Source organism: Chroicocephalus ridibundus, chromosome 3 (genome assembly GCF_963924245.1).
Source record: "Chroicocephalus ridibundus chromosome 3, bChrRid1.1, whole genome shotgun sequence".
Classification (NCBI taxonomy): domain Eukaryota; kingdom Metazoa; phylum Chordata; class Aves; order Charadriiformes; family Laridae; genus Chroicocephalus; species Chroicocephalus ridibundus.
In genome coordinates, this window is record NC_086286.1 from 50293952 (window position 1) to 50315523 (window position 21572).

The 21572-nt window shown below is 40.5% G+C and overlaps 1 protein-coding gene across 2 annotated transcripts in view; it reads left to right on the forward strand.

The window, feature by feature from the left end:
- The first annotated feature begins 15578 nt into the window (after window positions 1-15578).
- The window catches only part of THBS2 (thrombospondin 2), a 34978-nt gene continuing 28984 nt past the window's right edge, over window positions 15579-21572 (forward strand). The window contains exons 1-4 of one of the 2 annotated variants that reach the window (XM_063329113.1): window positions 15579-15717; window positions 16777-16851; window positions 17789-18345; window positions 19889-19973. In XM_063329113.1, the coding sequence (XP_063185183.1) occupies window positions 15711-15717; window positions 16777-16851; window positions 17789-18345; window positions 19889-19973 (724 nt within the window). In that variant the 5' untranslated portion in view covers window positions 15579-15710. The remainder of the gene's footprint in view (window positions 15718-16776; window positions 16852-17788; window positions 18346-19888; window positions 19974-21572) is intronic. The other variant, XM_063329114.1, reaches the window with a different exon arrangement.

Consider the following 21572-nt stretch of genomic DNA (forward strand, 5'->3'; position numbering starts at 1 on the left):
TGTAACTCAGTCTTTATTCTGGCACTGTTCCCATTTAATTCTGCGACATTTTTGAGTAAAGAATGATTAAAAACTGAGTATGGACATCAGAATTTGTTCCATTTACTATAATGCTGAGACACTGCATGCTGCCATGTCAACTCCAGAAATGCATGTTTTCCTGGCAAGACTTCCCAGTTTGATGTACAGTTTAGTGACCTCTTCACAATCCTTTCCAAATGCAGATGTAATGAGGAGTTACTTATGGCCATTCGTTTAAGTTGAGGAGTTCTTTTCATGCGTGTCTCTAGGATACAATTCAGCAGTTGCCATTTGAGAGTCCTCAAGTTTCATGGGTGAAAGAACTAACAAAAAAATCTTATATGTTTGTGGTGCAAGAAGCATCAGGCATTTCCCCATAGATTTTACTCTTAGCCCAACATTCTTAACATAAATTGGATACATCGAACTGACATGAAAATGTCAGACATGCAAAATTTTCCTGAAAAATATAAAGGATCAGCTACACTTTGTGAGAATTTTTTTTTTTTATTTTGCATGCCACTTCTCTGGAATATTCCAGTTTTCCCACAAGACTCCCTTCTACTTTTAGAAGTTTATACAGTGAGCATCACATTTTATCTTCCTGTTGCCTGCTTGAAACATGAACTGTATATTTATTGAGATTTTTCTTTCTTGCTTTAAATTTCAGAAAACTGTAGTGATGCCATTTCAGTTTGTATATGTCCATAAAGTGAATTCAAATTAATTTTTTAATCAGTACAGAATTAAAAGATTTTTTTCTCTGTTCAACCATACTTAACTTCAAACCCTTTGGACTAGTCAGAGATTTAGAGAGAAATTTCTTATTAGAATAATCACTCAACAGATCTTGGTCAGACTAGGAAAAATTCCTTGATCCTCCCATCCTAAGAACATTCCTACATGGTGAGGGTCAACTTGTATTTCCTACTGACATAAATCTCTTCTGTTTGCTTAATATTTGGTAGCGTAGTTAATCTGATACTTGTGGATTATCCCAAGGCATCCAGTAACAACTGCTATATACATGACAGGAATGTTACAGGCAGTGCAGATATCAACATCTCTGTGTTAAGGCTATCTGATTCTCTTTTTATTAGCTTTCAAGTTTTTCCCATGCTAATACTCTAAACTAAAATTTTCTGGTTTTGAGGCTGTCTCAGAGCTCATTTTTTAGGGATTTTCAGAAAAAATAGTTAGGAAGGTTGTTTCTGAGGTTGGAATGAGGACATCTTACATCTGATATCCCCAACTCATACATAAAAGTAATTTAGAGGAATTTGTGTCTTCATTTTTGGAATAAAATTTCAAAATTCAATTAAAACAGGAAGTAGCTCAACTTGGAAATGTCAAAAATGCAGTTTGGGAGTTACTTTGAAGAGCAGATCAGGGGAGTCAGGAGTGTGGGAAAGCAGCGTTGGTCAGGAGATAGCAAGAAAGGGGATCTGGGGACTAGACAAGAGAGATGAAGGCAGAAAGGACACCTTGTGATTTGTGTCACATATAGGGGTCAAATAAGGGGAGAGGGCTAGACAGAAGAAAGACAGAGAAGTATAGTAGCAAGAGAAGAAGAAATAATAGAATCATAGGATCACAGAAGTTCCAACTTGGGTTGGAAGGGACCTTAAAGATCATCTAGTTCCAACCGCCCTGCCATGGGCAGGGACACCTCCCGCTAGACCAGGTTGCTCAAAGCCTCATCCAGCCTGGCCTTGAACACTTCCAGGGATGGAGCATCCACAGCTTCTCTGGGCAACCTGTTCCAGTGCCTCACCACCCTGACAGTAAAGAATTTCTTCATATTATCTAACCTAAGAGAGAAGCTGCCTTGATAGAGAATACTTACAGATAATTTAACACCCTCACTGCAGAACTGAACTTTTAAATGTCCGAGTCCATGGCTCCCAAGAGGTACATGTGAAACCTGTAGGAAAGTGTTGGACCATCCTTGTCCAAAGCCTGAGTCATTATTCAGCCACTGCTTTTCCCACTGTCTCTGCAATGTCTGGCAGAAGTCTGTTCTGATGATCCAGCCTGTGGGTAAATGTTGTTTGACATGAAGGAATTTCTGGGTATTTTCAATAGGTCTTATATCACTTTGGGAACCTCTAAATAATGAAGCATGGTACAAGAGCTAGAATAATTTGTTCTTTTTACCCTACCAGCTTGACTATCTCATGGGTTTGTCTTGCTGTTATAGAGCTTGGAAGTTCAATAAGAAATTAACTCCCTTTCAGAATCTGGTTTTTATGAGTCCAGCATTGACTTAACATCCAGTTCTATATGTGAATTCAGCACATTCTACCTTCCCCTGTTTCTGTGTAATGGGCTCAATGTCCTCATTCATTCACTGTGAGACTTCAAGTACTCACTTTTCTTTGTCTTCACTGTTACTTTTCCGTATCTGCATTTTCCACATTTGGCTACACATTGGATTGTGAGGCCAGGTAACAACTTCCTAGTCAAAGAACAAATTGTGGACTCATAGAGACTTTAAGCAGGAAAGGCCAAAGGGACCTTGGAAAGGTTAGATAGATAGTAACACTTAAGGAAAAAATGTTCAGGCTTATCAGAACAATGTGTGAACTCTGACATCTCAGTCATTTACTGTCACTGTAACCTTTAAAGGCATGTTTTGTTCATTTTGGTCTTTGGTAAGCACCTCTGGATCTTGTTCATTTTAGACTTGCTTTTAGGAGGGGAAGAGTCATCCTCTGGAAATGCCTGTGTCTCTGTGTTGACCACAGAAAGACTTGTATAACCAGCTTCTGAGTTAAGTGAGAAAAATACATATTTTTATAGTTGGCTCTCAACCCATCACAACTGGAATTTTCCAAAATTCCAAAATTCAAGTAGGAAACTCACTTTCCTACTTGACGTTTTTTCTTTCTTAGCAAGCACAATCCTATTAGTTTTAAAATTCTCCTTGTGGACCTTCTCCTTTTCCCTGTGGAAATAAGAAAAAAACCCACCACCACCACTTTTTTAAAATTTACCTGGGAAAGGGTGCTCTTTCACATCTTTGTAAGTTGTCATGACGGTGCAGAATGGACCTAAACAGGGAATGTCCATAAGATGACACTGTTCCATGATCCTGTGCCATGACCTGCTTACTACTTTTACAATGCAGAACCGTACACCAAATCTGCTTTCTATCATAAAGGCAGATGACTAAATGTAGTTGTGAAATAGGTTGTCTATAAAGCAATCCAGTAAAGATCAAAGAAGGTCTTGGGCTGGCTTTGTGTTATGAAAGCTTTTAAACACATTTCCTTTTGGCTGTGTGTTCAACCTTACACAGACTTCTATGATGCAGAAGTCTGATGACGTTTTAATTATAACTGGGACTGAATTTCTAAGAAAATCAGCATTCTAACCAGGCCAAACCTCAGAAAAGAGTTTTCATTCTCTTTTTTCCAACAATAATCTGAGATCATTTTCTTCTGCGGCACCACAGCCATTCTTACATAGATCTGACTTTTGGAAGCCATATGTCTAAGGCAGTTGGAAGCTACTGATTTTCCTGGCAGAACTAATCACTGCAGATTTATATGATAAGGTCAGACTGTGGCCTACCAGGAGCAGAACATCCAGCTATTGTATGTTTAAAAGAAAGATGACAGACGCCCTCATAACTGAGATAGTAGCAACGGTCACTGAACAACTTGTATACCTATGGCTACACCACTGACATCATTAACCAGATGTCCTTCAAATTTATTTGAACTACAACCCCTGTAAGCTCAATTGTTACTGTTTCTCTGTGACATGTTACAGCTGTCAATCTGCAAATCATCTCATAGCAGTCTTTTAAGTGACACACAACAACAGACACATAACCCAAATTTACATCCTGTTCACACTGGACTGATGCACACCTCTGAGGAGAAAGCAGGGTGAAAAGGCAAGCTTACACTTCAGCATTAAAAAGCAACTCTGTAAGAGCCACTTAGGCCATGTGGTGCAAATAACCTCGTCCTCTGGTTATGTGCCACGCATCAGCTCCCTTCAGAAGGTGGTTTAAGAGACTGGAAGCAGTAATTCACTGAATGTATCCTACTCCATAGTCCATATACCCCTACAAGGAACCCCAGGTTGGCTAAAGAGATTGCACCATTTCCATTTACAGAGTGAAATCCACTCTTTTATAGGTGGTGTGTAGCTTTACTTTACAATCCAAGAGGCTGAAATGGTAATTCTAAACAAAGGCCAGGCAGTTAGGTTTTTGTTAATTACTAAAAACTTGATTTCCAGCAAACAAAGAACCTCAATCTAATTTTGGCACACAAAATGTACACGCAGCTATTCAAGCTCCAAATATTCCACTAATTTACATATACTGGAAATGAATCTGAGAAAATCATAACAAGAGAGCACTGAGGAATTTAATAAAGGACACAAATCAGGACTTAGTTAACTATCTGTGATGGTGCAAAAAAGAAACAACTTGTAAACATCTAATAACCTTTCACCGAATTTGAAAACACAAACTTTGTTTATTATATTGAAAAAGGCTTCTCATTATACATAAGAATGTGGCCTCAAGGGACTCACATGGGTATAACTTAATGAAAGTTATAGCTACAGTTCTTAGTCAAAGAGGTTGACGCAGGGAACATTCAGTGGCAGGAATATCACTTGCCCTCCCAAGTTCTATAAAGAAATTGAAAAATAACCCCACATAAAAGCCTGTTTCTCACAAATTATGTAATTACATCTCCATAGACTTATTCTTTAGGAACTAACAATTCTGAAGGTGTGTTGAGTTGATTAAAAAGCAGAGGCCCAATTGCTAGTTGCTTTTGAATGTGTGAGACAATGACATTTTAGTATGATTTTGGATGTTTGAAAGAATAAATAAAGATACATAGCCAGCTTTATGTAAAAAGGTCTTCAGTTCTGTCGGGATGCACAGGGTGATAGTTGGATACCTCCCTCTGCCATCCTTAAGTACATCAATCTGCCATAGTAATTCTGGGGCCCAAAGGAAGGAAGAAGCTGAACAACAGCTAATCTAAAAAAGCATTTGTAAAATTGAACAGAAGTATTTACCAAAGTTACAGTATTTACTTCGAAAGAAAAACATGGTTGACTTTTTCTATCTCAGTACTGAGAGCACTTAATCAGAAATTTAGTAGGAAAGCTAGTACGAAAAGATGTTCTCTTCTTATTTTCTATATGGGCATTTCTTATTCAAGCCTATAGCTTTCCTTATACAGCAAGTTCCATTTTAGCCAGAGACAAGAATATCTATGTGTACACAGAGCCATCAGCACCTCCTCTTGATAAGTGTGTAACAGGTGTAACAGTACATGATTAAAATTATTTAGATTTTCAGGGCATCTTGCACCTCAAAATATAAAACCACCCTCAGGCATGACTAATCTATGAAATAAATAGTTCCATGAGGAAGTAAGAAATATTACAGATGTGGTAGAAAGGAGTGGATCTTGCCAAACACTAGGAAGATCTTTAATGAAAAAGGTTTTTGTTTTTTCCTGATTTTCTTTCAGATCATAACATATACTTTCAGCAATGTTGTATGTTTTAGACTTTTTTCATTAGCTCAAGGACAGAAATTTAATTTTCCTTGACAGCAGGATCAAGAAAATAATGAAATGTTTTTCTGAGCAAAATTTAAAGTCTTCTGCTGGCATGTATATCAAATGTTTGTCAGTTATTTTCCCTAGAATATTTTCAACATAGATCCGTCATAGATACAAAGCCATTGTAAATAGAGCATAGTAACTGTTGTAGTTGTAGTAATAGTTGTAAGTGAAAGTTCTTCACTGTGGGTGGCTGAAGAGTCAGCAATGCAGAGAGGTCCTACAAGGGGCTTTCTCAATACAGCTATGTTCTGTAGTTGTATGTACCTGAAACAATATACTAAAACTGCTGAGGTTTTCAGATTACACAAAAATTTGAGGTGGCCTCCCTTAAGAACATGTATTTTAATTCAATGAAATGTGAGAAAATAGGTATTAATAACTCTTGATAATTACTTGAACAACGCATCCAAGACTACATTAGGATTATGAAAAAGCATGTAAAGCTTGGGCACACATACATAGGCAAATACTTAGTAGAACAGGGAAGATACTTTTATCACTCATTTGACTGGAAAGCTGTATCATTTCTGGTGTTCATATTTCAAAAAATATACATCGATTTTGAATACAAGGAATAAAAAAAAGAAATAAAATAATATAAGCAAAGGAAAAGGAAAAAGGGATAAAATGTATTGAAAAAGGATGAGAATACCCGAGGAGGAAGAAAAGCTCAGACTCCCAGACTCAGACATGCTCAAAATATACGTCATCAAATAAGCTCTGTACTAGGACCCTGAAGGAACTGGCATGGGAGGCTCCAAACACAGTAGCAAGTAATTTGAGTGAATCTGTCTCATCTGGGACAGATGAGGGGAAAGATCTGGGACAGATCTGGGGAAAATTAATATAAATATATTTCATAAAGGAGAAGACAGAACAAATCATATCTCAATAATGCTCAAAGACATTAGAGTAAATATTGAAGCAAGAATAAGTGAAGATCCGGAGAAAAACTGGATAAAAGCAAGGTGGATTTACCAAAGGAAGCTCATGGTACCTTTTATGCTAAGATAGACCTTGTAGAGAAGGAAAATGCAAAATATCTAATTCTGTAGTTGTTAGCAAAACATTAAGCCCAGTGGCAAATGGAGAATTATTAGTTAACCTGCAGGAAACGAGGAGTGCTACAAGAGCTGGACTTTTGAATGAAGAGCCATCCAGGCTGGCAGATAAGTAGGTTGCAAGCTACCTTGGACATGACATTGTCCGAAGGTCATTATTGACCTGGTTTCTAGATGTTTTCTGAATGGAGTTTGATAATTATGCAAGGGATTACACCTGTAAGGGATATCAAGACTTGAATCCAGATTTTCTGTATTTTTCTAGCAACTGTTAAATGTCACCTTCATTGGGGATTTGGGGGGCAGAAGAGTGAGGAATAAGTACAATTCAAATTAATTGAAGAATTGCTTGTTTGCTTTTTTAGTTTTGAGAAAAATGTATTTAATCCAAATGAAAAGACAAATGAAAGGCATTCTGCTGTATTTGAACAAGGGGTGTCTGATAACAGGATTAACATGCATTATATGATTAACCAAAACAAATAGAAGTAAAGCTACACATTTTTACCCAAGCTGGGTCTGAACTTCAGCGCCTCTAATCAAGCAGGTAGAGGTAGCTTCCCGGGATATTGTAGTGAGGGACACATCTTTGAACAGTCACACGCTTATGCTTACAGAAATGCATCAATAGAACACCATGCAAACCTCAGCAACATGCAGGCAACACATCCACCACCAGTGACATGAACACAGACTCATCCCCACCTCTGCAAAAAATGTACCGAATTGCAAAACTGCCACAACCATCAACTTCACTTTTTTCTTCCTTAATGTTATGAACCATGCAAATTGCCATGCAAATTTAAGATGCCTTATGTGGTTAGCTGAGAGAAAAATAAGACAGCTTCTGGTCAGCAGAACTTTTCTTGAAGTAGAACCAGCTTTGTTCTCGTGTGGTTTCCTAGAAATGAATCTTCTCAAAACATAAAATAACTAACTAAAAAACTGCAAGACAATAATAAATATTAATGTCCCTCTTCGTTTGGTGAATATCAGTCCATTCCTGTGCACCCATTTCCAGGATATCATTGTGAGCATTCATGGAAAGGAAAATGAAGAAATGTTAAGAAAATAGTATCACTAGGGAGAAATGCAGTTAACTGCTGTAAGGTAAATAAATAAGCATGACTTTTTATATCAGTAAACCATACATAGATTGAATTATATCACCCTTGATTAGTGATTGCCAGAAAACATGGATCGAAATAGGAAAAGTATGTTTTGTAGGAAGGGGAACAAATTACAGTTTCCTTATAGTCTTTTGACTGATGTGAAGTCAATTAGTTCTTGAATAGAGTGAAACATAGAACTAATTACAAAGAACTAAATAAGTAAATAAATAAAAAGCTAACAACTTGCAAGAACTGTAAAGTCTGCAACAAATGTTTGTGGAGACACATTGTTTTGTTTCTGGTATATGCTGTAATAGATATTTTTCCCATTGCTCTAGTTTCCCCAGCATTTCATTATATGACTATATCAAATTGACTAGTCTATGGTTATCACCAGAGCAAATTTCTCCCTGTTCAGTTTTCAAAAGCACCAGAGACAGCCTCGATGAAACAAGGAACATAACAGCAAAACTGATTTTCTTCACCTTTGAACTATTTCACAGGGGTTTTTGAAATTATTTAATTTCATGTGGATGACAGCTTTCAGAGCCATTTCAGAGCAAAATGGATGCATATAAGGACGAGTACTACAAGAGGTCCCACTTCTAATATGTATGCCCAAGTATTTGTTTAGGAAGTGATGGTGTGCTGACAGGGGAGCTGAAATGCTGCCATCTGACTCCTCTGACCATTCCCAGCTAAGCAAGATGATTTGAATTTTAAATATTCATCAACAATGCAAGTAACAGCTACATGAGAACACCCAAGTAATTAATGTGCTAGGGGAAGCTGTGGTCTGTGTGTGGATGTTCTTATGAGGGGAAAAAGAGACAAAACACACATTAGACTGAAAAAAAAATATATGGGAATTATTTTTTCAGCTTTAATCATCATAATCATTATCAGGCCACAGCTGAATGACGCTCTTTCTCCCAGTTAGAGACCCACAGCCAGCTGTAGTAGTTTCATGAATTGCTCTCTTTCATCTCTTCACTTCATCCTGTGGGACCCATGACTCCATCTGTGGGAGTTTTGAACATATGGAGAGATATCAAACCCCCAGACTGTTCTCTGTGGCCTTTCAAATTTCTTGCAATCAATTTCAATCCTTTGAGTACGGGGTTTTGTGCCTTGTTGGGGCTTTCATCCATTCCATTTCTCTCCCCAGTTCTGCCTCTTGATGTCTTCAGACTCTGTGAATCCCGTGTTTCAGGGACACACTGTACCCAGTGAGACCATACTTTCCTGTGGGCCAGCCACCCTGCTGTACCTATAGAAAAATGGAGAACAAGGGGAAGGCTGCAGATCCCCAGGCCCTCACGAAGAGGAGGGAGACAGCATGGCAGGGGCAGCACCCACAGGCATGGGTCTGCAAGTCTGCCCAGGACAGGGGCTCTCGTGCTCTATTTACACCCAAAGTTCCTGCAGGATGGGTCCCCACAGCCACCAACACATGCAGCAGTGGGAATAACCCACGTTCCATGGGGTGGTTGTGCGGGTAAGGCAAGGACCTGTCACGATTCCGGTGAAACACAAACGTGGGTCCCATTGCAATAAAAAAATCCTTTTCAGACTGACTGAGATCATTCAAACATTTGCTATAATTTATTAAGACCTCAGTAAGTGTTTGGTATTTTATTTCACCCAAAGAAGTGAAAAGAAGCTGGGTCCAAGCCTTCAAAGGCAGTTTGGCACTTACTTCCTATGGAAATGAATGGTGTCTGGTCCCCTGGACAACTTTTATCATCCGGCTGAACTGCTGAAGTTATCATTTTAGTTGTATTCACTTGCTTCTCAGCTAAAACTACTATCAACTTCAGTATGTTTTACTTCTAAATAAGGATTGAGTCCAAACCATCTAAAAGCTTTGAGATTTGGGCTGTCTTTGCACATATTTTTGAACATATTTGAACATATTTGCCTGGAGAAGAGAAGGTTTCAGGGAGACTTTATAGCAGCCTTCCAGTACCTAAAAGGGGCCTACAGGAAAGATGGGGAGGGACTCTTTATCAGGGAACCGAGTGATAGGATGAGGGGTAATGGTTTTACGCTGAAAGAGGGGAGATTTAATTAGATATTAGGAAGAAATTCTTTACTGTGAGGGTGGTGAGACACTGGAACAGGTTTCCCAGAGAAGCTGTAGATGCCCCATCCCTGGAAGTGTTCAAGGCCAGGCTGGATGGGGCTTTGAGCAGCCTGGTCTAGTGGGAGGTGTCCCTGCCCATGGCAGGGGGGTTGGAACTAGATGATCTTTAAGGTCCCTTCTAACCAGAACCATTCTATGATCCTATGATTCCATATGTAAATACAACAGACCAAAATCCATTTGAGATATAGAAAGCACAGTACTGCAAATAAAATAAAATTATAATATTACAGCCTGAAGAATAAGGATAGTCTTAGCTGTTAAAAAGTCAGTGCTGTATTCTTTTCCTGTTATAGCTGAAAATATCAGTATCTTTGTGATAGAATGTGAAACTACGTAAAAAGGTTGTAATAAAAACAGGTCTTTGGGTAATAAATCTGTTCTGAATCTAGTAAAAGGGTTTTTTTGGAACCCGGAGCAACAACGTGGGATTTACTGAGCATTTGCAGTGCTTATTTGCATTGCACTTGGTAGGGGAATGTTCCTTTGTGGAGGCTGAAAATATTTGGCAGACATAACATGTTCAGCAGCTCACATGTGGGGAAAGAACACAAAAATTCTGTAAAACGGTTAAGGACACATTTAACTGTCTGTAGATGGATATTTGTTTTGTCATATCGTCCTGGTTTGAGGACACATATGTACTGTAAGGACAGGGGGAAAACAGTTTCCAGATTAAAGTTTCCGACCACGACTTAAAAGCCTAGGGCTTTTACGGCGCTTTCCGTAAGTTATTGTGTGACACCGGTTAAATTACGTTGGAACCAATTTAGCAAAACACTTAAACTTGTGCTTAGTTTTAAACTCAAAGTCCTCCTGCCGACACCACTGAACAAGCTTTTGTGTATAAGCACTTTGTTGAGTAAAGACAAAGTTTGTAAATGGTAGTAGCAAGATTTCCCTCTTTGACAAGATTATTGTAAAAGTATACCAGCTGTACTTGTACAGCCTTTGGCCATTTGTTCTGACAGAATGTGTCAGCATTTGTATCTGGGTACATTTTATACCTGGAAATTATTTAAGAAAGGTTGGATATAAAACACTTCTCCCTCTGAATCAAAGAATGGAAAACTAAATATGTGGTTATGAGGCCCATTTTCTGACTACTTATGCACCAGAACTTAAACTACAGCATACAAAAAGCATCATCAAAAATAACTTTCTCCCTCATCATAGATGAATTTACTGTCCCTTGTGTAAGCTATTCCAGTATTCGAAATGTGCATTTAGCTGGAGTACTTACAAAATGCTATCTGAGGAACCACCCAGGTCTTTCTCCCTATCACTACAACCTCATTCAGAAAACTGAATGGCTGAGTCACACGCTAATCTGAAGTCATCTGTTTCAGTTTTGGAACCCAGATATAGTGAACTATGAAAATCAAACCTCACCACAGAAACTAAAAACTGCATTGCTGTATCACATGTATTTGTTTGTAATTAAAAAAAAAAAAAAAAGAAAAAGAAAAAGTGTCATCTCCATCTTAACACTGAGTTTCATGGATCTTACATTAGTAGAAATATAGGATTTGAATCCACAGATGTTCCAGTAGCACTTGTAAAGGAAACTTGGAGATCCACAGATTTCAAGGCTTTTGAGGACTGTTAAAATATTCAATATAACCTACGTAACAGAGGCTTGGAGTCCTACCCCACTGCTGTTGTACTGATACCAGTAACCAGCTGCTCAGAAAAGGTCAGCAGTTCCACAGACAATACTTAGAGCTTGTGAAAATGATTACATTTGTGAGATTAATTTTGCTGCCATTACACGGGAAATCAATATGTTGCAGTTACTATTATTTTTTTTAACCTGGAATACAGAATGAAGTTGAAGTTTGCTATATAAGGTAGTTCACGACCTGTACAATCAACACTGGAGAACCACTGTGGACCAGCCTCTTCCTGCTCATACTGCTGTCTTCTAGTTCTAGTATGTCTATATAGAAGGGAAGAAAGATTATCTACAGTATAAATCAACGGTCACACAGTTGCTATTCTCAGTGTATAATAAGTACAATAATAACGGATTTCCCCCAAAATAGTGATTATATTAACGGGCTTTTGCAATTACTTTTGTAGAAATATTGATGCTCTTACACGGTGACTTTATAGGCTCTCATAATGCATCTGATACTCACTGATGTTGGAAAGTGTAAGGCATGGGGAGATACTGCCTCAAAGAATAAAAGACTAGATGTGGACACAGAAGAAACGAGTAATAGTCCTAAGATTATCATTAGTTTGCTGCATGAGCCCTGCAACTTTTTTTCCTCTCTGTTCCTCTGTCCAGACTGAATATATACAACAGATGAAAAAGGCTAATCCTTGCCATTACTAATGATGATGATGATTTATTGCTACCTATTCTTATCAAGTTTGGTAATTCCTATGAATGAAGCAGGACGGTGAAAATAGAATAAGTGTAGACACCTAACTTCAGGAATTCCCATGAAATCTGTAACCACAAGCTAATGCTTTCAGACATCAAAAATGGGAATTATTCATGTAAGTCTTCACTCGCACACATAAAAGTTGCAGCATAGTGTCTATTATTTGATGAATGTATAGTCTTCAGTAAAAATAATGTAAAGTGTATATACAATCCATAACATAATTAAAAAGCTCTTGTGGCATGCATGAAACTAAAGTTTCTCTTCAGCCTTCTGACTCTACTGAAATTGCTGTGAATAATTCTTAATGCTCATGGGACAGCATTTCAGAAAGAATGTTTATCAGCATGAGGAGAGATTCCAGGACTGCAGGGTAGGACCTGAAGGACTCTTCATCATATTTGTGCAATTAGATACATTTCAACTAGCGGGAATGCTTTTGTGGGAAAAGAAAAAAAAAAAAAAGTTGATCAGGATTTCACCCAGCAAATTTGTCCTCCGGCATCATGCCACAGTAGCTTCAATTTTATCAGGAAAGAAGTCAAATAAAAAAAAATTCTAGTATGTATAGCATATTCTACTTCTTTGGTGGGATTTTTTCTAGCATAGGAGAGTTCAAGTCTTGCCCCAAACTAAGCTAAGTCAGAATGTCAGTGATAAACTCTTAGGCAAAACCAAGGATTATTTGATGGACATCCAGCAAATTACAGTTCTTTCTGAGACAGTGCCATACCAAAATCCTCCCATTCCCCAGTGACTTTCAGTAACGCAAGTTACTGTGCACGATGCTCACATGATCCAAAATGGAAGTCCCCTAGGGCTGGTGCAGAAGGGAAAAAAAGCAAAAACCCAAAGGGTAGACTGAAATAGGCAAAGGGAGGTGGCATAAAAGAATGAGAAGTTAAGGACCTGCGCTCATGTCTGATGTGCCAATATGAAGCAAAATGCAATGAAAGGTAAAACGCTACAGAAAACCGTTAGTATGAGAACTACTGTTACCTCCCTCGTGTTCCCAAATGTTAGTAAATCTGACTTTATTATCTCTCTAGTTACCATTGCTCACTTTCACCTTGTGCTAAAAAAGCAGGTAGCTTGAGAAACGTGAATGCAATTCTAATGTTTGCGTGTGTGCATCAACTAGCTGGGGAACACAGAGTGCCCATTCGTTCCCATGAGCCTTTCCATCAGAAATCACAAAAAGGAGAGGATGTTTATGTCTTCCACCTTGGGGAAAGCGAGCAGTGAGCATTTTCACAGTTGTGGAAAGAACAGAAGCAAATCTGTCTTCTCAAAGGTCATCATCCTCTATATAAATCACTATGCTTGAAACAATATGCCATCAGTCCTTCATTCTTGCAACGCCCACAGAGATGGGAAGAAGAATTTTGCTATGAGGTAGCTGGTTAAAAGCAATCGTGATAAAATTTGTCGCTTTGCTTTGCACTGTCTTTTTACAGAGTTAAAAATTTCCACTGTAAAAAGGGTTCTTCTATGAATGCACCAACAGTGAACTGCACTGTGTCAAAGATACCTTCTAGGTGTCTTAAACACTTTGCTGCCCTCGCTTCTCCAACTGTAAACCCAGTGCAGCTTCCTGATGAGAGTTGTGCCAGTGCCGTTCAAAGTCCTGTGGAAAACACACCATGCAGCTACATATATAGATATAAAGACTAAGTCTTAATATAGTGGGGAGAATGAGTAAACTCAGTAGAATTTGAGGTTTTGTGAACTTCATTAGCTATTTTTTTAAATTCTTGAGGTTTCGCAAAACTGAAAACCAAATGTCTTAGGAAGACAAAAAAGCCCTCTCCCTCCTAGCTTGGCTCACTCCCCTGGACCCTGTGAGAAAGGGGAAGGCTCCTTGGCTCCCACTACCCTGCAAGACCAAGGCCAGCCAAGTTGGAAGGAGCTTCCGTGGCAAAAGGAAAGGCAGCGATGCTTGCGTTGGCGTTTTCTGCTCTAGTGACAGATTGAGCCTTTCGAAGTCTTCCGAGTTCTGAAACATCAACACCTTTTTCTACTGGAATTTCAAATTGTGATGAGCAAAGTTGATGACTTTCTATGCTGCTTTTTCTTTAATATTTGTGGTGTTTAACATCTTTTTTTAAAAAAAAAATTGTGGTATTTATCCATCTATACATTGGACAGGGCTCCATTCCTTGGATTCTGCAGGCAACTCAGCCAAATTCATGCCTCTTTGAGTCAGCTGCAGGATACTTCCACAGATATTCTGCAACCCCCGTTCGGGCCTCAGCAGCGGGGATCCTGGTCTTCTTGTTTGACTTCTGAAATGTTTCGGCATGTCAGGGCAGGTTCTATGGACCCACGATAGGGTTCCATTCTCCACCTCCACGTGGAGCATGGTGCCTTCAGCCACGCTGGGCTGCTCCTCATCAGGGCAACCCACCAGTCCAAGTGCTAAGACTGGAGCCCTTGCTTGTGGAGATACTTTCCAGTCCTCCCAACGAGACTGGGAGCAGTGTGAGACTTCTTGTGTGCCGCTTTCATAAGCCCGAGGCAAGGCTCCCTCCACCAGGAGCACGCCTAAGCAAGCCCACCGTGCCTTCACTGAGATGAAAGGGGATGGTGCTGCATCCCACGGAGGAAGGAAGGTCGGGGGTGCTGGGGCTCACTTGAGAAGCTGCTCCAATAAGCGCTTCACAAACGGAGGGGGGAAAGGTGACTGGGGCATGTCTGCTTTTTTTTTAAAAAAAAAAAGGATAAAAAAGAGAGGATGGGGTCCTCGGGAAGGCTGAGCTCGCTCTCCCTCTCTGCCGGTCAGCTTTCGCGAAGCCCCCGGCCGGGCCGGGGCGGAGGGGCCTGTGCCGCTCTCCCTGCCAGCGGAGACGGGGCTCGGGAGGCCCCGGCCGCCCACGGAGCCCCTCTGCCGGTGCCTGGCGCCGCCTCCCGGGGGTTCCGCCGCGCCGGGCCGGACCGGGCCGGGCCGGCCGCCCTCTTCCCCCCGCAAAACCCCGGGCAAGGCTTGGGGCACGACGTGCGCCCTCCACCCCCTCTCCCCACCCCTCCGCGCCGCTCCGCTCCCTGGGGAGTGGCCCCGGCCGCCCGCCCCGCCTCCCGCTCCGCCCGCGGAGGGCGGTGGGGCGGTGCAGGGGAGGGCCCGGGCCCGGGATGGCCTGGCAGGTAGGCGATCGCGGGCCGCCCGCTGGGGAGGGGGCGGCGGGGGCGGAGGGGGGGGGGTGTTGTGTCGTGTCACTGCCACGGAGGGGCTGATTGACAGCGGGGGCCCGGCCCGCAGCCCATAAAGGCGGCGGCGCGGGGCGCGGGGCTGCGGAGGGACTTGCGACGGCGGCAGGGAACTGCGCTCCGCTCACCACCGGCACCGCCTCAGCGCGCCGTCGGCTCCCCACATGCCAGGTGAGGCGCAAGGCGGGGAGGCTCCGTGAAGCCCCCGCCGGGGCCGGGGGCTGCTCCGGCCGGAGCTCGGCGTGAGGCAGCCCGGCGTTGCCGTCCCCCCGCCGGTGCTCGGGGTGAAGGATGAAGGGACCTGCCCCCGGGACCGCTCGGCGGAGGCGGGTGTGCGGCACCTGCCCGCCGCCCCGTCGGGTCTGTGCCGGAGCCGTCCCGGCAGGGTCCCGCCGGGGAGGCGCTGGGTCTGGGGGGGTGAGAGGGGCGTCCCTGAGTCTGCCGGTAGTTGGTGTTAGCGGTGGTACCTCGGGGTGACAGGTGATGAGGGAGCAAGACGGTATTGGCAGTGAAAGGTGGCATCCCTTCTAAAAATGCATGGAGTTAGCACGGCGTTGAGGGGATGCGGCTGTATCCAGGGAAATGAACGTCCACGCATTCCCGTGGGCCCTGTCTGTGCCATTCGTTGCGAGTGCACGCGCATATGGAGATGCAATTACGTGGCTTAGGACTGCATAGTGCTGCGGAGCAAAAATAGCATCACGGTGAAAGTCACTTTATCCAGCTGTTGGGTTAGCTCTTGGGTACAGAGGATTGTAAGAATAGGTAAATTATTTTTTTTTATATATATTTATATGTAAAAGAAAGAGAGAGGAGTTTGTATGATGACACTAAAAAGTACCCCTAGTACTCAGAACCAGCATCTGCTTATGTCCCATCATCCTACAAGGAATTTCAGCTGAACATTCTCCTCCAAAGTAAAGATGCCGCTACTAATGTGCTGTATCTCCATCAGTGTCTTGTGGTCCCTATGCCAGCTCCTGAAAAATCGTGGAGAAAATAATAGTGTGTATTTTCTGTATGTCTTTCCTTTTTATTATTGGGGATATTTGCATAAAAAGGAGTTTTATTGTCAGGAATTCCTAATCCCTTCACTTGATGTCATGATTTTATATGTATATTTGCTTATAATGAGAGTTCTATTTGTGGCATTTCATGAGGTAAATTAAAATATTTATAGTTGATAAATATTGTTTCCCTAATACTTATTACTTTTTGATTTATTCATAGGAGTTATGCTGCAGAGGAGTGGCCTGTTGTGGCTTGCTGTGTTGATTACCCTGTGGGCTTCCTCAAATGCTCAGGGTAAGTTCTGACACTTCGTAACTAGATATAGAGTAAGTCCCAAGGCTAAAAGTTGGTGTTAAACATAGGTTTATCTGAGCTACAGTGGGCAAAGTAATCATATGATTTTTTTATAAGTGCCTGAAATAGTAGTTGCTGAGGTTTTTATTCAGTAGAGACGTCTTACTACTGTTAAATGAAGATTCCACAATAAATATTGAAAAATTGTTTTCTTTAGAAATTGTTGATCAAAATGTATATAATCTCAGAAGTAATTGCTATTATACTTTCCTCTGCAGTGGTAAAAGTAACATAAACAGAATCATTGAGTGGGGTGAACGTGTTAAAAAGATAGAGGTAGAGAAGTAGATCTCTACAGACCAAATATAAATAGGATGTAAACTGGCACAGTGCCAAGCTCTCATTTACATCTAACTTCTTGGCCTGAATCTTTAAAAAACAACTCTCTTGCTTCCTGTTGTCATGTGGCCACATGGCTTCTCATAATTAGATTTTTATTATCTGGCAGTTAAAATACAGATATTGGCTCAACTTGCTTATCCATTTATATATGTAACAAAATATTTAATGATTACGTTCCTACATGCATCCATGCATAGCCATATACATGAACATACAGCATGCATTTATATACAAGTGTGTATTATATAGTGCTATAAAATACATAGCCATATGTTTAGTTATAGAATCAAACATATTTATACCTACATAGAGGGAAGGGGAGAGTTGCCATGTAAATGGAAATGACAGGTGGAAAATACGATTCACTTGCATGCTAGTAGGAACAGTTCTGTTTGTGGAAGTAGGACAGTATTGTGTTTACTCTGCTGTTCTTTATGTCTGTCATATAATTGCAGTTACTAAGTATAGTCTGCAGAGTTGTGTTTCTTGTAACAGTTTTTGTAGACACATTGTCACATGCTGTTAACTTTTTCAGATGGTGACAAGGAAGAGGAGACTACTTTTGATTTACTTCAAATCAGTAACATAAACCGAAAGACAATTGGAGCAAAATTGTTTCGGGGTCCAGACCCCGTTATCCCAGCATATCGTTTCATTCGGTTTGACCATATACCTCCGTGTAAACCAGAGAAATTAAAAAAGATTGTCAAACTCATACGGCAAAATGAGGGCTTTATCCTTTCAGCCACCCTGAGACAGGACAGGCAATCTAGAGGCACTATCCTTGCTTTAGAGGGTCCTGGCATCAGTGAGAGGCAGTTTGAGATCATTTCCAATGGCCGGGCCAACACCCTGGACCTTATCTATTGGGTGGATGGCTTCCAGAACGTGATTTCCCTGGAAGACGTGGACCTTGCCGACTCTCAGTGGAAGAACCTCACCGTGCAAATAACAGGGGAGAACTACAACCTCTATGTTGGCTGTGACCTTATTGACAGCTTCATCCTTGAGGAGCCTTTCTATGAGCAGCTGAAAGCAGAGAACAGCAGAATGTATGTGGCGAAAGGGTCCATTCGGGAGAATCATTTCAGGGTAGGTAACCTGAAGGAGCTCGGGTCACTGGTGAGGTAAGGGTGTAGCTGCAACTAGTTTGAGAAGATGCAATAGGTGCGGTTTTGTTCTCCCAACACCTCATGGCTTTGGTGGGGTCATAGGTGTACCCAAGCAGAATTTCTGGAGAGTGTGTTTTTATTCATTACTGGATGCGTGTTGTGTGAATTTGGGGGTTGCTGAAAAGAAAGAACTGGTAAGGCAAAGTCAAAGGCCATGAAAAGTACACAAAACCAGTTTACGGGCTTTCCTGTGCAACCATCCACTTTCTCTTCCAGATTTAGGACTTCTGAACATGCTGCATTTTTGTGGTGATTTGTAGAATTCTTTGGAAATTTCTTGAAGACCTATTTTTCTGTTGAAATATATCTGTTCAAGTCATAGGAACCTGTCAATATTTGTTAAATTTTATTTAAAAAAGAAGAATGGAGAAAAGAAAGACTTTTTAATGGAGCTGAAGCGTGTGGTGTTGGTCCCTCCCCTAACAGAGTATCCTGATTTGCCATTCTGGATAGACTTTTGTTTCAATTAAAAAAAAAAACAACAAAATGTTTTGATCAGTCCTGTAAATGAGATTTTTTTTCTTTTTTTGGAAAACTTTTATTGTTTCTCTTTAGTTTTAAAATGAAGCAATTAGAAACTTTCTGGTTTTCCTATAAAATAAAAGTTTCTTCCTACCTCATACAGTGATGTGATCTGGCCCAAGTGCTTTAAGGGTGGCTTCTTTTCACTCACAGCTGAAATCAAACTTGAACTCACACCGTTTCAAAAATTTGAAAAGACTTTTCTTTCCCATCCTGTTGTGCCATCTAGTTGTCAGCCGGAGCATGACATGCTGGAATGTGGTTCCATAGGGTGACCGGTTTTGGCAGGAAAACCAGAAGCTCTTGCCCACAACCTCTCCATTTCTGCCTCCCTTCCTAGCCCATCAGTTGCGCTCATAGAACTGGTTATGGAGCTGTGCCGTTAAGTGGGTCACTGAAGTAATCTGTGTTTTTTTTTTCAAATGAAATTTTTTTTAAGTTTTTTTTTTTTTTTTTTAAGTGAAACATACGCTGGTCTGGCTTTGTAGTGTTGTCCCAGGGTGGTGCTGGCACATTTGAGGAGACAGTGAAGTATGGTGCTTTAGAATGACTGGCTAAGGATGGAAGTGCAATCGGTCAGGAACTTCAAAAGTTGGCTTTGGTCTCATGATAAATGTCTCGTAGAACTGTAATCTAAAATTAACTCTATGGAAATGGAGATATGAGCTCATTGCTGATTAATAACTGTTTTATTATGACCTATTTCAGAACATACCTGATTTTGTTGCTTATAGTATTCAAATTGTATGTAACAAAACTATCAACAGAATTTTTTTTCAGTGTGTGTCAGGTTGAATGCCTCGTAGATTGTTTTGGTTTTTTTTATATATTTACTTATGGCTAAATCCAGTAAGTAGCATGGGTTTGAGACAGACAATTTATTGGTTAATTCTAAATTGATCTAACTGTTTTAAAATATTTTATTATTATTATTATTACAGGGTCTTTTGCAAAATATTCAGTTAATATTTGATACTTCAATCGAGGATGTTCTGCGTAAAAAAGGATGCCAAAGAAGCCAGTCAAGTAAGGCTTTTTTACCTCATTAATACTGTTCAGTTAACTCTGAAAATGAGACATGTCGATGGTGACATATTGTCCTAAAGCCATGCAACAGATCTTTCTGAAATGGTAGAGGAATCTTATTTAAAAAAGAAAATTCAGTTGCTTTTTGGTGGTAATAGGAATATATTTGCTAGCTATATTGAGATGCTATTTCTACACTCTAGGCTACTATTTTAGTTCTTATTGATTAGATTTATAACTCTGAGCCTCTGTTTTTAAGTTGGCAAAAAAGCTGTTAAGCAAGAAATTATTAGAAATTGAAGGAAAAATGCATATGTATACGAAAATACCTACATTCTTCCAAGAGCTGTCCATGATTCTTTAAGTAGAAGACTGGGGATGTTGCTTCTGAATTCTGCTCCTGACTCTCAGTGGGCCCATGAGCAAGTCTTCAAGTCTTAAAGACGCTGAATTCCTCCGCAATAAGTTTGTTGACTGAAGGAGGCTTTGGGTTTGAATTCCAAAGCATTGTTAAACAAAAACAACCTAAGGAAAATAAAAAAAAAACAAAAGAGGTATGGAAGGCATGTATGTGACAAGCTGCCATGTGTTCTTGTTAGTCCAGTTCATGCTGACCTCATCAGGAGGGGAGCCCTCTGTGTGTGGGAGTATATTGGATTCATCATGAAAGAACTATGAAAATTTGTCAAGTATGCACTAAGGTTTTATACTTCAGCTCATGGGAGGTGCTGGCTATTTTACTTTCCAGTGTTTGTAACTGGCAAGTGCTCAGTCAAGAATCAGAGACAGCTGATTCCACCAGAGGAACGTGGTAGGTACACAAGGGAGTTAGGACTTAAATGTTTTTATTTGAAACTCCTACCATATGAAATGCCTTTATTTCTGTCATTTCGCCAAAACATAAGACGTAGAGCAAATCAATTAAGCAAACTTTTTTCCTTGTTTATGCGAAACCCATAAATTAAGCAGTAGCAGGTCTTAACTTGTAAAAGGGGGGCAGAGTATTGAGATTTTGTAGTGAAAACTCTCTATAAGATATATAAAAGTGTGTGTATCTATAAGTATATGCACAAAAAAAATCAACTAAGCTTGCTAGTCTGTTTTTAAATCTTGATAAAGGATATTGGTTGTTTTATCATATGTTCCAGAGGTGTGCCTGGCTGCAGGACCTCAGACACAAGTGTGATATGTGTTAGAAATGAGTTGTGTGGGCTAGAATGGAAGTGGCCTTAGATGGCACAGGCAAGAAGATATGCCCTCATTTGTTGGTTGTCATCTACCCCAGACAAGTTTTTTCCTGTACTCAGAAACTACTCGGAGCTACTTATTACTGGTTTTCAGCTTTGTTAGTGGAAGGAAATGCTTGAGGAGCGGAACTGCTGTGGGAAAACAGAATGTGTATTTAGGTGTAACTGTAATCTGAGTAAGAGAAGGATGGTTTCAGGAATGATGCAGTTCAGCTATCCTACTTCATTTACCAGTGAAAACAAAATTCCCAGAAGGTGAAGTAGAACCTTGAGGGCACTTTCAGCAATCAGAGACAGAACAGCCTCATTCAAGTGGATGAAGTCCCTAGGTGTAGATAGATTGAACCAGCAA